This window comes from Arachis duranensis, chromosome 6 (assembly GCF_000817695.3).
Source record: "Arachis duranensis cultivar V14167 chromosome 6, aradu.V14167.gnm2.J7QH, whole genome shotgun sequence".
In the NCBI taxonomy this organism is placed as follows: domain Eukaryota; kingdom Viridiplantae; phylum Streptophyta; class Magnoliopsida; order Fabales; family Fabaceae; genus Arachis; species Arachis duranensis.
The window spans coordinates 97,765,823-97,782,564 of NC_029777.3; the positions used below are offsets into that span (position 1 = coordinate 97,765,823).

Genomic DNA, 16,742 nt, shown 5'->3' on the forward strand with positions numbered 1-16,742 from the left:
AAAGGCTCGATCAGAAGGCCCTATGATGCGTGTGAAAGTCACGAGCAGTCATGCACTGACAGGGTTGTGTAATTACTGTACAGATTGTACATTTAGATTATAGAAAATAAATATAGCATATACGTCCACTTGCTTCCATTGGCATTCATTGTTAAGGTAGGGTTTAGCCAATGATTTTCACATGTGATAATTGCTAGATACTGGTGTATACATACACTTTAGAGAAATGCGGTACATTAAATTGCTAATCTTATAAGGGGCTCTTTAATCCATCTGAATGTTTATAACTTTTGCTATACTTCATCTGTGTAAGTGGAAGGAGATGTCATGTTTTGGTTCTGTGTCGATTATTGGTTTAAAATGTTACATTTGTCCTTTTGTACATATTTTAAAGAATAATTATCCAAATCGATCTTAAAAATTTTTAGAAGTGAATATTTTAATCCAAAAAAAATTAATATACAAAAACATCTCTCAAGATTTTATTCCAACAAACATAACAATTTTTCATAAAAAAAAAAGATTTTATTCCAACAAATATAACAATTTTTCATAAAAAAAAAAGTAAAATAAAATTATAATAATAATTTATTATTATTATTATTATTATTATTATTATTTGCATAATAATATTGTACCATAATTTTTATATTTGTTAGAGTTATTATACACAGTGTGAATGAATTTAACTATTAATCCTAATTTTTTAAATTTTAAAATCTGAATTCAAATAATTATTAAATAATTAATTAAGAATTTGATTTTTAATTTTTAAAATACTTTTCTTTTCAAAACTATTGTATACATTATATACTAAATTTATTGACTCTCCATACTTTTTCAATTTAAAATTTTATTTTAAATGCTTCCATAATAAATACAATGTTCTCAAGTCTTAATAATTGAAGTTTATAATAAATGATTTAGAAAAACATTTTCTAATGCTTTAAAATTTTAGAACATTATTAAAATAAATTAATAGAATTTTTAAATTATATTTTTTATTAATTATTAAAACTTAAAATAAAATATAAATATGTTTTTTATTAAAAATATTATTTATACAACATTAAGGATGGTAATTTCTTTTTCATAAATTTGACGGATGGAATTTGGTTCTATTTACAATTTACAAGAACCTAGAAAATAGTCCATACCTGCTTAAATTCCATTTGCTGGGGCTTTCTCTATTCGAATTTATCCCTTTGAAACAAATGGCTAAGAAGAAGCCAGCATTGCTGGAAACACTGCAATTCTTCCTTTGATTCGGACCAGCCTCATTTGAAGGTACGACTACGAAACCATCATCTAATGCTGCTTCCTCAATCAATTTCATTTCATAATCCTTTGTTTCAACCTCTAAATTTCACCTAGAATATGCACGCTTTAAGCCCTTTTCCTTCTAAGGGTAACCACTCGTTGGTTCCTTCTCCTTTTGCGGGATTTGAATCTAGTCCTTCTCCCAATAGGAGAAGAAAGGTGAAGCTTGGTTTTGTGTTTTCTCTGTCTCGTAGAACATGTATTGGTGATATTCGATGCTCAAGAAGCTTTTCAAGTGGTTACAGTATTGTATCATGTGTTGGGAACCCAAATTTTGATTTTAGATTAGGGTTTTTGTTTGGATACTCTAAAGTGAATTTTGTTACACCTATGGCGCGGACGCTGGAGGATCAGGGTATTATTGGTAATGAATTGGTGGAGGATCAAAGTGAAGGTATTAACTGTCAGCAAGAGATGCATGGTGGTGAATGCAGTGGGACTGAGTTGTTTGAGGAGGAGGCAGTTTCTGCTGATGGTTCCTCAGTTAGCAGTGAGTCAGAGGGTGTGTACTCTTCGAATTCGGATCAAACCGAAGGTATCAACTATGAACAAGAGATTCAGAGTGATAACAATGCTGGGGAGGATGGAAGAGAAGAGAGTGATGTTAAGGTTGATGTGAGAGCACTTGCAACAACCTTGCAGTCCGCTAAGACGGTTGAGGACGTGGAAGATATTCTTAAGGACAAGGGGGAGTTGCCCCTTCAGGTGTATTCAACCATAATAAAGGGATTTGGTCAAGACAAGAAAATGAATTCTGCGTTGATTCTTTTTTATTGGATGAAGAGGAGGAAGATAGAAACTAATGGTTCTTTTGGCCCCAATCTTTACATATATAATGCCGTGTTAGGTGTTGTTAAACAGTCTGAACAATTTGATGAAATGGAGACCATTTTAAATGAAATGGCACGAGATGGAATCGCCTATAATGTTGTGACATATAATACCTTGATGGCTATTTACATTGAGAAAGGGGAAGCTGGCAAAGCGCTCGATATGCTTGAGGAAATTCATAGAAATGGCCTTATCCCGTCTCCAGTATCCTATTCTCAAGCTTTGCTGGCATATCGAAGAATGGAAGATGGGAATGGAGCTCTAAACTTTTTTGTTGACTTCAGAGAAAAGTATCGACAAGGTGGAATAGGGAGAGATGACGATGGTGAAGATTGGGAGAGTGAGTTAATAAAGCTTGAGAAGTTTACAATCCGTGTTTGCTATCAAGTAATGCGTCGTTGGCTTGTCAGTCATGATAATTCGAGCAACAATGTATTGAAGCTTCTTATTGATATGGACAATGCTGGAATTCCACTGGGGCGTGCTGACCTTGAGCGACTTGCATGGGCTTGTACTCGTGAAGACCACTATATTGTTATCAGAGAGGTATACACAAGGATAAGGGAAAGGTATGATAAGATCAGCTTGTCTGTCTGCAATCATGTAATTTGGTTGATGGGGAAGGCAAAAAAGTGGTGGGCTGCTTTGGAGATATATGAAGACTTATTGGACAAAGGGCCAAAGCCAAATAACTTGTCATATGAACTGATAACCTCTCACTTTAATGTCCTTCTCAGTGCAGCCAAGAAAAAAGGAATTTGGAGATGGGGTGTGAGGCTGATTAACAAGATGGAAGATAAAGGCCTAAAACCGGGAAGTAGGGAATGGAATTCAGTTCTTATGGCCTGTTCGAAGGCTGCAGAAACTACTGCTGCTGTGCAAATATTTAAGAGGATGGTGGAAAATGGTGAAAAACCAACTGTGATTTCATACGGGGCTTTGTTGAGTGCTCTTGAGAAAGGAAAACTCTACGACGAGGCCCTCCGTGTGTGGGACCATATGATCAAAGTTAGGGTTGAACCAAATGCATATGCCTACACAATCATGGCATCAATTTATACTGCACAAGGAAATTTTAGTAGAGTAGATGCAATCATCCGAGAAATGGTAACATTGGGAATTGAGATAACAGTAGTTACATATAATGCAATTATTAGTGGTTGCGCACGAAATGGTATGAGTAGTGCAGCATATGAATGGTTTCACCGGATGAAAGTTCAAAACATCTCTCCCAATGAGATCACTTATGAAATGTTGATTGAGGCACTTTCGAATGATGGAAAGCCTAGGCTGGCATATGAGTTGTATATGAGAGCTCAAAGTGAAGGCCTTATCCTTTCTTCAAAAGCTTATGACTTGGTTGTGCAATCCTCTGAGGCTTATGGTGCTACCATCAATCTAAGTTCTTTAGGACCACGTCCGCTCAATAAAAAAAGGAAGGTTCAAATTAGAAAAGCAATGAAAGAATTCTACAACTTGGCTGATGTTTCCGGGAGAAGTAAACCATTTGATAAAAGTGAAATTTGTTACACACAGTCACAAGAATTGAATTAGTTAGTACAGAATAGGATAATCAGATATTTTACTACCTTTGTATATTCGGCTTTGTTGTTGTTTGAGCTTTTTCTATTCTCAGACGGTAAAAGTGAAAGAATTGTTGTAATATTTCTTCTCCATATGTGAGCAAAATCCAGAGGTCAGCGCATTCTCTGAAATTATGGCTCAAAACATAATCAAATGTTTAGTTGCAAGATAAGTACATTCCTTAGGGAAATTTTTGTTTCTGTCCTAGTGTTTCTTTTAGTTGGCATTATAATCAAAATGATTATTTAAATATGCTGCCAAAACTCGTTATCCTTGAGTAGTACACTTGTCATGATTAAAATATAAAAGAATAACATTGATATCTTCACTGATCTCACTGTGACTAAGAATCTTATTCTCCCTCACTTAAGAAAATTTAAGATATGGTAAGGAATAGAAACCAAATATTCTAAAACTAATGTTGTGAATTTATCAGTTAACTATATATTTAAAGACCATGTATGATGTGATGGTCGTTTTCTTTTTTCCCCCCAAAATTTAATTCAGATATTATTATTATTATTATTATTATTATTATTATTATTATTATTATTATTNACAAACATACACAACATACACATTGAAGAATGGATGCATCTACTTACGAATAAAATAAAAATTTCCTAGCATGAGTTAAAAACAATGGAACACAATTGGAACATACCAATCACAAAAAAATAAACAAATACAGAAGAAAGAAAAGAAAAAAGCTATTATAGAACGCTCCCTTTGCTTTCACCGCACAGTTCATAGGCAGACATAATGAAAAACGATTAAGCTGCTAAAGAGACTCGTGTGAATCAGTTTGCTATCCTACTAGCGACAATATATGCTACAAAACTGCTATATATTGACTTTTGGATCACAACCATATGGTCTAAAAACACATGAATACATGATAAATCAATTGGTACATTCCAAGCATCATCCCTCACGCTGAAATACGTTTCAGTAACATGAACAAGTGTATCAATTACACTTCAGTCTTCTATCCAAAATGGAGTTGAAGACTACCGTACACCTGCAGCGTGATATTTGGTTTCTGAGTTTGTGTTCACTTGGGTCTCTACAAATACACGTGTGAATTGTTGTGATTTCTATAGATTTTAATGAATCAAAAGAGTAATTGTGGAACAAACATGACTTCAATTAGTCCTTTAATGGAACTAACTTCACTCATGTTTGCTATCTAAAAGAACTATATTGACTCGTTAAATCCTACAGGAACCAAAATAATACAATCATGTACCTACAGGGACTAAAGTGAGCAATAACCTAATTTGTTTCTTTGGGTTACTGATAATAACATGGAATTCTCAATCAAGGGCCTTCTATTTCTACATCTTTTACATCTTCCGAACCTTGATTGGAACCATTATTTCTTGGTTCCTTTAAGGATTTGAAGTTAACCATTAGAGCAAATGCGCTCTTTGATCTGGTCATTGTTTTCACTCCATGCTTCTCAGCAAAGTCATCCGACAATTATTTTACAAGATCATTGAAGCTTGTAGGTTGGAAACCTTGTCATAGATTTGGTGATCCCTTGAAGTTTAAATATGTGAAAAAAGAAAAAGAAACAAATAAACAAAGCCTTGTTTAATGGATCATCAGGAAAATAAGTAACTATCTTTTGCGTGATAAGTAACTTCTAGCCAATGCATCCAGCTCGGCACGTTTGACCTCAGATACAGGGGCTGGCGCAGTACTGGAATTTTTCAACCTCTCTGAATCCCTACTCAGAAGTACTAGTTTGCATAGGTAATCCTCTTTTGGGGGAGAAAGTTGTTCCGCTCTGATTTGTTCTTTAATTATCAAAAGAGGATTAAGAATCCATTCAAAAAATTTCTCCTTGGTCTGTTTGAGGTAGTCAGTTCGGTATTATCATCTACAATGACGAAGCAAACAAAATTTCTTCAACTTGGTTATAGCAAAATAATCTTCACATGAGTTAAAACAAAGGTTGGAAGAGAGAGAAGAGAAAACCAAAGGCAACCAAGAGTTCAGATTTCCACTTACTTATCAATATACGCGTGGCATTAGCTTTTGCAGGGCGCAACAACCCCTGGAGAAGGCAATATGCATGCAGGTAAACTGATACTTATAACTCGACTCCCTTTACTAGACTTAGCTTCTTTAATGTCTTTAGGTGTTATTAGACCTTTGGAAAACATTTTTTCTCCAACATGGCGACATTCCCTAAATAAGCCATCCAACAGCTACACACATGACGATTCATTAGTAGAGATCCTCAAACAGGGGAATATTTAATTTGTGCATCGTTGGAAAGGATACGAAATAATACAAAGCTTACCTCAAGTGATTTCAACTCAACAATATTATTTTTTATTGATGATGAACGAGAAGGCACCCTTCGTAAGGAACCACTGTGTCTTGAGAAGGAATTTGAATGTGGAGTTTTCTTTGATGAGTCTACCATTTTCCAATATTGAGGCCTATCAAATCAAGTATCACTTGTGGAAAAACTCAAGACAAGCTTTAGCAAGCTAGTCACATTGACAAATAGAAGGGGAGTAGAATAAAAGCTAGGAAAGCAGGATCCTTCTGGCATGTCAAGAATATCATTGCTGTATTCATCATCAGAGGGCCAAAGCTGCAATGATGAATCGAAGGCCCAACACGAAAGAAGACTCCTGTTTTTCCAAAGAACAAATGAATGTACATCTCAACATAAATGAAACTTTATGATGATTTTTATGTATGCCTTGAGGATGTTTCACTTGGCATTATCACCATAAAGGTACAATTTTGGAAGGAATTTGTAAAGGTTCATTGCACCAAGGTTTAAAATATTGCTATATTAGTTTTGTTTTTATCATGTGATGGGTACAAAAGACAACCCGCCATAGCTAACATATTTAAGCATTTTGGGTCTGCAAGTTATTTTTATCATGTGCTATAAAAGGGAAGGGGAACAACAGAGTCTCAAAATTGGACAATGTGATGTACAAAACAACAAATGCTATGCCTTCCTATTCACAATTTTTGCTTCCACAGTTTAGTTTTACCATAAAATCACAACACTAGTTTATCAGTCCGGAACCAACTAAATTAAGTGTACCACTAAATTGCTACAAAGTTGTAATTTTGACTCAAGTATAACATAATTGTTTATGCCTATAGTACACAGGAAGTGGATATGAACATTCACCTGATAAGCAATAACACCTACATATGCACCAAGAAAGTAACTTGCCATCATGGATGCCAGAACTGCCACAGCAACTACCAATGGCCATAGAAGGATAGCAAGGCCAACAAAATCTCAGACATACATGCTCAGCAACGAACCCCACAGCAGCATCAACAGAAAACCTTACAACATAACAATTTAAAGCATGCACAACAGAACCATATATCGGGAAGCAACCATTGAATAAGAAACTACGGATTATTTACAGGCCACAGAACCATCATTTCTTTCTTAGTTATTAAGTATGTTCTTGTTCTAGATAAATGTTAGAAGAACAGTATCTCAAACAAACAAATTGTAATTAGGCACACTATGCAGGGAAGACAAAAAGGGGAGGTTTCAATTAATACGAATCAAACAAGAACACGTCAAATATATATTATATAACAAAGTAACAGATTGTTCCAACAGCAAATTAAATCCAATATCATTGGGGTATGTACATTATTCCAATCAAAGGGGTCTTTTGCAAGTCAAAAATTACATTTGACACATTTATCCAGTTCCCAGCACATACTATATATTACGCCATTAATAGCACCTGAAACAAACAACAGCAAAAGATCAGTACTATTATACCGTTCAAGGAAGCAGCATGCACAGAAACAATAACATGAGCACATAAATTGGGCAATTCCTCAAAGAAATAGCCTTTACTAGTGATGAACAAAATTATGAATCCACAATGTTCAACAAAGGTAAATTCTAACAAGCCAATTGTTAAATAAACGCAAAATCATGGGGAACCTAAAATAAACAATAGCAGGGAAGAAAGAAGAGACCTTTGAAGAGGGATTTTAGTTGTAGTAGAGCTCGAGGCCCATGCCGTCGTGGATCTCGTAATCTTTGAGGGTGATGTGATCCTTGTAGATGGTGTACCATTTCTGGATGCGAATCTTGTCGGCCCTCGTTCCTGTCTGAGCTGCAACCAGCTTCTTCAGGTCTCCGATGGTGTCGTCGTCGTTGCATTTCACGCGGACCTTCTTCCCCAATCGATCGTTCAGAACCACCTCGATCATCTTCTTCTCTTGGTTAATCGTTCCCAGGAACTCGGAAGAAACCCTAATCCCCAATGCCTTCTTCCACGCCTATGTGTTTGAGTCTGCGAGTAGGGAGAAAGAAGGGTTGATTATAGCTTTGATTGAAAAGTTATTTTAAAAGATAAAATTTTTAAACTTCTTACTCTGGAAGAGACGAGCACGACGGCGACGCGAGCAGAGAGGAACACAACTTCACAAGCAACGATGAGAAAATCGAACAAACAAGGATAAATCGCGCATCAATAAAATTTCGAAATGGTTGAAATTAGGGTTTCTAATTTTTTTTGGGTGACTATTAGGGTTTCTAATTGAAAATAAGGTTTGAAATTTTGTTTTGAACTCAATAAAGATTTGAATCAGTAAATTATATATAAACTATAAAGATGTATTTTGTGCTAACTTAAAAGAATGAAAAAGTATTTTTTGTTAAAGTATTTGGAGGGAACGTCAAAATTTTAGAAAAAAGATTTTAATTTATTTTTGATAATATTTATAATAAAAAATTTATTAAAAATTTAAGAACAATATATAAACATCACAAATGTTGCTTGTTTAATTTACAAAAGTAACGTTTTTTATATGTACTTTAATTGATCAAAGAAAACATTTATAGTGTGTTATTAAAAAAATTATAACAGCCTTGTCTCTATATAACAAATATTAAGTGTTGTCTTTAATTAGTAAAGACAATATTTTTTTAGTGTTATTTATCCAACATGTTGTAATAGCTAAAAAAATATTGCAAGACTGAAGATCAATCTAAAAAATCATAATAATGTAATTAAAATTTTAAAGATCAAGTCAATACATTATTTAGATTTCACAGACCCATTTTAAAATTTAGTCAAGATTAAGAATACATTTAAAAATATAATAATAAAAATTTTTAAATTTTTATGAGTGTATTGGTTATGAAAAAAATTAATCTTTTTAATACTGTAATTTTAGGTTTAAATACCATGTACTCCATTTTATAAGTAAAAAGATATCGGGACAAGATTTCATTGTTTTTAATTCTGTTTAGAATTTCTTGATTTATATTCAGCATTGTTGTTGCTTGAGCTTTTTCTATTCTCAGACGGTATAAGTGAAAGAATTGTTGTAATATTTCTTCCCCATATGTGAGCAAAATCCAGAGGCAGCACATTCTCTGAAATTATGGCTCAAATCATAATCAAATATTTAGTTGCAAGATAAGTGCATTCCTTCAGAGATATTTTTGTTTCTGTCCTAGTGTTTCTTTTAGTTGCCATTATAATCAAATTATAAAAATGATTGTTTAAATATGCTGCCAAAACTCGTTATCCTTGAGTAGTACACTTGTCATGATTAAAATATCAAAGAATAACCTTGATATCTTCAAAGATCTCACTGTGCCTAAGAATCTTATTCTCCCATCACTTAAGAAAGAAAATGAAGATATGGTAAGGAATAGAAACCAAATATTCTAAAATTAATGTTGTGAATTTATCAGTGAACTATATATTTAAAGACCATGTATGATGTGATGGTAGTTTTCTTTTTTCCCCCTGTAAAATTAATTCAAAAATCATTATTATTATTATTATTATTATTATTATTATTATTATTATTATTATTATTTACTTGGAAATCAAAACCCTATAAACATACACAACATACACATTGAAGAATGGCTGCATCTACTTATGAAAAAAATAAAAAATTTCCAAGCATGAGCTAGAAACAATGTAACACAACTGGAACATACCAGTCCACAAAAAATAAATAAATAAAGGAGAAGAAAGAAAAGGAAAAAACTATTATAGAACGCTCCCTTAGCTTTCACCGCAAGCAGTTCATGGGCAGACATAATGAAAAATGATTACGCTGCTAAAGGGACTCGTGTGATTCAGTTTGCATTATCCTACTAGCGACAACATATGCTACAAAACTGTTATACATTGACTTTTGGATCACAGCCATATGGTCTAAAAAAACATGAATACATTATCAATCAATTGGTACATTCCTATACTTTTCATTTTTTCAATATGAAAGCATCATCACTCATGCTGAAATACGTTTCAGTAACATGAACAAGTGTATCAATTACACTTCAGTCTTCTATCCAAAATGGAGTTGAAGACTACTGTACACCTGCGGCATGATATTTTGTTTCTGAGTTTGTGTTCACTTTGGTCTCTACAAATACACGTGTGACTCATTTGGTTTCTATAGATTTTAATGAATCAAAATAGTAATTGTGGAACAAACATGATTTAAATTAGTCCTTTAATGACACTAACTTCACTCATGTTTGCTATCTAACAGAACTATCTTGACTCGTTAAATCCTACAGGAACCAAAATAATACAATCATGTACCTACAGGGACTAAAGTGAGCAATAACCTAATTTGTTTCTTTGGGTTAATGATAATAGCATGAAATTCTCAATCAAGGGCCTTCTATTTCTACATCTTTTACATCTTCCGAACCTTGATTGGAACCATTATTTCTTGGTCCCTTTAAGGATTTGAAGCTAACCATCTGAGCAAATGCGCTCTTTGATCTGGACATTGTTTTCACTCCATGCTTCTCAGCAAAATCATCCGACAATTGTTTTACAAGATCATCGAAGCGGCGCTTGTAGGTTGGAAACCTTGTCATAGATTTGGTGATCCCTTGAAGTCTAAATATGTGAAAAAAGAAAAAGAAACAAATAAACAAAGCCTTGTTTAATGGATCATCAGGAAAAATAAAAGTAACTGATCTTTTGCGTGATAAGTACCTTCTAGCCAATGCATCAAGCTCAGCACGTTTGACCTCAGATTCAGGGGCTGGAGCAGTACTGGAATTTTTCAACCTCTCTGAATCCCCACTCAGAAGTACTAGTTTGCATAGGTAATCCTCTTCTGGGGGAGAAAGTTGTTCTGCTCTGATTTGTTCTTTAATTATCAAAAGAGGATTAAGAAACCATTCAAAAAATTTCTCCCTTGGTCTGTTTGTGGTAGTCAGTTCGGTACTATCATCTACAATGAGGAAGCAAACAAAATTTCTTCAATTTGGTTATAACAAAATAATCTTCACATGAGTTCAGATTTCCACTTACTTATCAATATACCCGTGGCATTAGCTTTTGCAGAGCGCAACAGCCCCTGGAGAAGGCAATATGCAGGTAAACCGATACTTATAACTCGACTCCCTTTACTAGTCTTAGCTTCTTCAATGTCTTTAGGTGTTATTAGACCTTCGGAAACCAATTTTTCTCCAACATGGCGACATTCCTTAAATAAGCCATCCAACAGCTACACACATGACGATTCATTAGTAGAGACCCTCAAACAGGCGAATACTTAATTTGTGCATCGTTGGAAAGGATACGAAATAATACAAAGCGTACCTCAAGTGATTTCAACTCAACAATATTATTTTTTATTGATGATGAACGAGAAGGCGCCCTTCGTAAGGAGCCACTGTGTCTTGAGAATGAATTTGAATGTGCAGTTCTCTTTGATGAGTCAACCATTTTCCGATATTGAGGCCTATCAAATCAAGTATCACTTGTGGAAAAACTCAAGACAAGAGCTTTAGCAAGCTAGTCACATTGACAAATAGAAGGGGAGTGGAATAAAACCTAGGAAAGCAGGATCCTTCTGGCATGTCAAGAATATCATTGCTGTATTCATCATAAAGGGCCATAGCTGCAATGATGAATTGAAGGCCCAACACGAAAGAAGACTCCTGTTTTGTCAAAGAACAAATGAATGTACTTCATCTCAACATAAATGAAACTTTATGATACAACATCTCAACATAAATGAAACTTCATCACTAGGCATTATCATCTTAAAGATACAATTTTGGAAGGAATTTGTAAAGCTTCATTGCACCAAGGTTTAAAATATTGCTATGTTAGTTTTGTTTTTATCATGTGATGGTACAAAAGACAACCCGCCATAGCTAACATATTTAAGCATCTTGGGTTTGCAAGTTATTTTTATCATGTACTATATAAGGGAAGGGGAACAACACAGTCTCAAAATTAGACGCTGTGATGTATAAAACAACAAATGCTATGCCTTCCAATCCACAATTTTTGCTTCCACAATTTAGTTTTTACCGTACAATCACAACACTAGCTTATCAGTCCAGAACCAACTAAATAAGGTTACCACTAAATTGCTACAAAGTTGTAATTTTGACTCAAGTATAACATAATTGTTTATGCCTATAGTACACAGGAAGTGGATATGAACATTCACCTGATATGCAATAACACCTGCATATGCACCAAGAAAGAAACTTGCCATCATGGATGCCAGAACTGCCCCAGCAACTGCCAATGGCCATAGAAGGATAGCAAGGCCAGCAAAAGGTACACATATTGTCTCCAAAAAAGGACCTTCACGGCCAACGAGGTCATGAAACAATCGGTGCCAACCCTTAACAAGCATGAAAGGGCCTTTGCATAGAGCAACAAATGATATAACTGGCACATCAACTATGATTCCAATAGCTGCAGCTACTGCAGCACCAGGAAGATAAAGCAGCCTGCACAACATGAAATTTCAAAATAAAGAAGACATACTAGTCTGTGTGGAACAATACTAGATTCGTTCTACCTGTTTTCAATATAATTCACAAGTTTGTTATGCTTTAATAAGTGCCTAGAATCCACCAATACAGATAACTTATTTGCTTTTGAAGAGGGATGGTCAAAAAGCTCATGTTAAATCTGGTATCGTCAAATAACCTCATGTAAAATATATCATATACTAAAGATATGACTAACACACAAAATGCAAAGAATAGTGGAGAATGAAGTCTCACTGGTTTGCCATGTTGAGTAAAAATGGTAATAATTAATTGAAAGAATAATTTTGGCTGTAAAAGTTTCAATACTTTGGTTTTTTCTTGCTTATTGGAACTTCAACTGAAACAGAAGGTATCCTACACCCAAAATCTGCCATTTGCGAACCATGTCCTATATGGGTATCTTCTTTGAAAATCTGCTGCAGCTTTGTTATAATTTTGGCATGCAAATGATCCATATTAAAATATCACCACACCAGTGCAGCTAAACTAAGGGCAAACTACTGTGTCTTTTCAAGGTAGATAGTGGATAAGGGATAACGTATATTTCAAGAACAAGATAGTGGATAAGGTAGTTGTTCCTTTCGAGGATCGAGTGAAAGCAATTTTAGTTGGTTTTAAATTTAATTTACAGCCTTTTTAACTCAAAATCAACTTGTGTGCTGTTAGGAACTTATTCAACTATAATAACAAGGGGACTTAATTGTAGCTGAATGAATCATAGGCTAGGATGGGTTCTGTAACTAGCCTATCCAGCTGGCAAGTGAGAGAGAATTCTGTGACCAGAGGAGCTGGGAATTATAAAGGGTACTGGAACAGATAGTGAGAGGAACATCTCAGGGAGTTGGAATAGAACCAAATTAGGAGAGGGTTGTGGGTACCTCAAATATTCAAAGTGTTATTCTTTCATTTTTCAAACAGTTTATGCAGAAATACACATACAGCAAGAGGAAAAGCACTACATTGGCATTCTTTCTAATCCTACATCGATTTTACACATATTCTTATACCTATTGGACACCAGTTGCTTATATCTACATGTAAGACTAGGCAGTAACAAAAGAGTAAGAATAGGAAATTTAAGAAGAATTATAGAAGAGAGAGTGGATGAGAAACAGAGGAGCTCGAAGATATTAGGGTGATACTCTTCCAAGTCTTTGATGAATTAATTTAAGGACCAAATACTGAGGTAGAGAACAAGGTAGCATTGGAGAATATACATTTACAATCCTCTCTCTTATAAGAGAATTCATCTCTCACTCAGGCTGTTCCCGCTAACTTTTCCAGCTGTCCTATTTGTTACATCAGCTGGTCCCACTCTATTTTCATCTTTAAGTACGTAAGAAAAGTGGGAATTACACCTCAAAAGCTAGCTATTAAGGAGGAAGAACCACTCTTCCTAAATTCAATATCAAGCATAGGATTTTGGGCGTCCCTTAATACCACAAGTCCCTAAGAAGACACTGGCCCCAGAGAGCCGACGTCCATGGTGGCTTCATTCTATCGACATTGGCCTAGAGGGAGTTGGATCCTCTAAATTTTGGATTTCACTTGAGAGAGTGATCACCATAGGTGGAACGGAGATCACACTTTACTCTCTCAAGTGAAATCCAAAATTTTGGATTTCACTTGAGAGAGTGATCACCATAGGTGGGACGGAGATCACACTTTACTCTCTCAAGTGAAATCTTCACTCTCTCAAGTGAAATCCAAAATTTAGAGGATCCAAATTCGACCTGGAGATATCCAATCACCTATTGGTTATCAATATTCATTATTTAGGAGAATCTAAGAAAAGTGGGGACCACACCTTAAAAACTAGCCTTTAAAGGGGACAGACCACTCTTAAATACAACATTAAGCATCCCATAGTACTTGATGTGGGTCTTTGGGCACCCCATAATACCAAGTCCCAAATAATACTAAATTTGAAAATATAAGATACTGGGAAGTTTTAGGAGCGGCCTGCAAGCAAAATCTCCCTTCAAGCGTGTTAGGGATTTGGGTATTATGGGGTGTGCAAAGTACCACATCGGGTGGTACGGGATGCTTGATGTTGTATTTAAAGAGAGTGGTTCTTCACTTCTTCTTCCTCCTTAACAGCTAGCTTTTAAGGTGTGGTTTCCCACTTTCCTTTAATACTTAACAATGGTATAAGAGCCTGGTTGTTGGTGCCATGGAAAGGGCTACCTCTAGGCTAGATTAAGCTAAATACCGAATACTGGTAGTAATAACATTAAATAAACTAGTTAAATGCAAAAGATTTCTCTATAAACTAAAAACAGATCTATATCAAGATGTCTTACATTCATCATGCAGCCAAGAGCAGGACTCAGATGTGTGTAGAAGTACAATGATTCAGAAAAAATCTGATCATAATAACAAAAATGTAAACAGATAGAGTGGATACAATGACCAAACCTGATCTCATAGTATTTTACATCTGGTGGTCCCTTTTGTTGTAGGTCGTCCATAACCGAGAAATAAGAATGGAAACAAACATCTTTTACATCCTTGACAACCATGCAACTTCTTGTAATAGTGCTCCACGTGCCATCCTGGGAACGTAGCATGAAGTATTCATAATTGATAACAAGATCACAGTCTTCACAACAAAACAGCTTTTACAGGGAAAGGACAAAACATACAACAAAACAATGGAAAAGTTTGTCCTCTTTTCCTTCATCTACAGCTTCAAAGGTAGCGAATATTGGCGAAAGAAATCCATAGGCTGTTCCAGCTACAAAACTTCCAACAATTCCAACAATTGGCCATGAAATAAGCAGCACCGGTAGCACAGATATACAAATAACAAGCTTCAGAACAGCCCCTAATTGTTTAGCACTGTCCATCAGGGGAATCAGTATCAGAAAATTATTAAAATTACATATAATAGGTATATCAATGGAAAGAGTTTGAAAAAGTGGCAACCAAGAAAAGCACCTCACAACACAGTAATATGTCCAAACAAGATGTGCTGGCCAGAGTCCAAGAATGATAGCAGAGTTCCCAACTGTCATTAGTAGACATATCAATGGGCAGAGAAGGATTCCTGAAGTTCAGTTCAAGCATTGGTAAGTAAGGCTTACAACTTACAATCATATTCTTCACTCGATTCTTTCCTAATACATCATGGAAGTAGCTTTTTGCACATTCAGTTACTTGTGGAATGAATCAAGCAAACAAGATGTTAAGATATAAAAACAAAACTACTTTTGCATTCATGGCAGCACTTAACAGGACGTCAATGTAACACTACATAGAAATTAAACTCGATTAAGATTCCTTAGCTTTGCTCAACAGAGAATGTAAAAACTAACCCGAAATATTAAATAATTTGATCCAGAAACATTAGATACATGTTTGTCAATCATTATTCTTAGTCTTTTACTAAGATTAAGATTTGAACCCCTAATTTCACTTCTACTATGACGAAATTATTCTTCTAGTAAAACAATGTGTTTCTATTCAATTATCTCTTGTGCTCATTCACAGTATTATGCTTGATTCCCATTAATTTAATAACAATTTGTCATAAAACAAAAAGACAAAAGGGATTAAGGGAACAAACATAACCTATTAAAAATAGAAAAGTAAGAAGACAAGAACAAGTGTGATAAGACTGATTCACCTTTGATGGTGCCAAGAAGCAAAAGCCCAATGAAGAAAGGAAGAAACCGAATGAAGCTCCACAAAGTAGCACAGAATCCCGTAGGAGGTTCCATTTAACCCAGATCTCGAAAAGAAACAACCAGAACACTCACAAACTGGCCCTCATCTTGCTAATTTGTTATTCAACTCTGCTAAAAGGAAATCCAAAACTCCAAACTATTTCCCTTCAGTGGCAGTAAAAGAAGTTGAAAACTGAAAACTGAGAATCAAGAAACCACTCTTTTGCAGTAAAGATAGAACAACAGGCGTGTAGTTGAATCTGCAATCTTTATTATAACTTGAAGGGTGCACAAAGGAGTTGTATTATTATACTATTATTGTAGTTATTCTGGTACTGTGGAAATAGCGGTTTGGACCTGAAAAGTACAAGAGGAATATGAAGAGAAAACTTATTGTAGGAATCAGTATCTCATAATATGCTTAGCCTAATCCTCATAACGAACTCCTAGCCATTGCTTCAGGGACTTAATAAAAGGTAAAAAAAACCATAATTATTATTCTTTTTGTGCTTAGAGCGAAAGCAAATAAG

The 16,742-nt window shown here is 34.9% G+C and overlaps 4 protein-coding genes across 4 annotated transcripts in view; 2 read left to right on the forward strand and 2 right to left on the reverse strand.

Annotated features, from left to right (window-relative positions):
* Nucleotides 1-332, forward strand: part of LOC107494876 (NAD kinase 2, chloroplastic) — a gene marked incomplete in the record, with an annotated part of 6,592 nt that extends 6,260 nt beyond the window's left edge. The window contains 1 exon segment of the mRNA XM_016115914.3: nucleotides 1-332. Coding sequence (XP_015971400.1) covers nucleotides 1-26 — 26 coding nt within the window.
* Nucleotides 333-1,171: 839 nt separating this feature from the next.
* LOC107494882 (protein LOW PHOTOSYNTHETIC EFFICIENCY 1, chloroplastic) lies at nucleotides 1,172-3,935 on the forward strand. Its single transcript, XM_016115921.3, has one exon. The coding sequence runs from the start codon at nucleotides 1,378-1,380 to the stop codon at nucleotides 3,703-3,705; it is 2,328 nt and encodes a 775-aa protein (XP_015971407.1). The 5' UTR covers nucleotides 1,172-1,377; the 3' UTR covers nucleotides 3,706-3,935.
* A 3,354-nt stretch (nucleotides 3,936-7,289) lies between these two features.
* On the reverse strand, nucleotides 7,290-8,296 carry LOC107494878 (ubiquitin-like protein 5). The gene is made up of 3 exons (XM_016115917.3): nucleotides 8,130-8,296; nucleotides 7,729-8,048; nucleotides 7,290-7,487 (listed from the first exon to the last, which is right to left on the reverse strand). The coding sequence occupies exon 2, from the start codon at nucleotides 7,963-7,965 to the stop codon at nucleotides 7,744-7,746; it is 222 nt and encodes a 73-aa protein (XP_015971403.1). The 5' UTR covers nucleotides 7,966-8,048; nucleotides 8,130-8,296; the 3' UTR covers nucleotides 7,290-7,487; nucleotides 7,729-7,743.
* Nucleotides 8,297-9,888: 1,592 nt separating this feature from the next.
* LOC107494877 (uncharacterized membrane protein At3g27390) lies at nucleotides 9,889-16,742 on the reverse strand. Its single transcript, XM_016115915.3, has 10 exons — nucleotides 16,173-16,742; nucleotides 15,485-15,593; nucleotides 15,190-15,385; nucleotides 14,963-15,099; nucleotides 12,211-12,499; nucleotides 11,583-11,689; nucleotides 11,349-11,490; nucleotides 11,058-11,253; nucleotides 10,737-10,977; nucleotides 9,889-10,637 (listed from the first exon to the last, which is right to left on the reverse strand). Exons 1-10 carry the CDS (start codon nucleotides 16,264-16,266, stop codon nucleotides 10,403-10,405), a joined length of 1,746 nt encoding a protein of 581 aa, XP_015971401.1. The 5' UTR covers nucleotides 16,267-16,742; the 3' UTR covers nucleotides 9,889-10,402.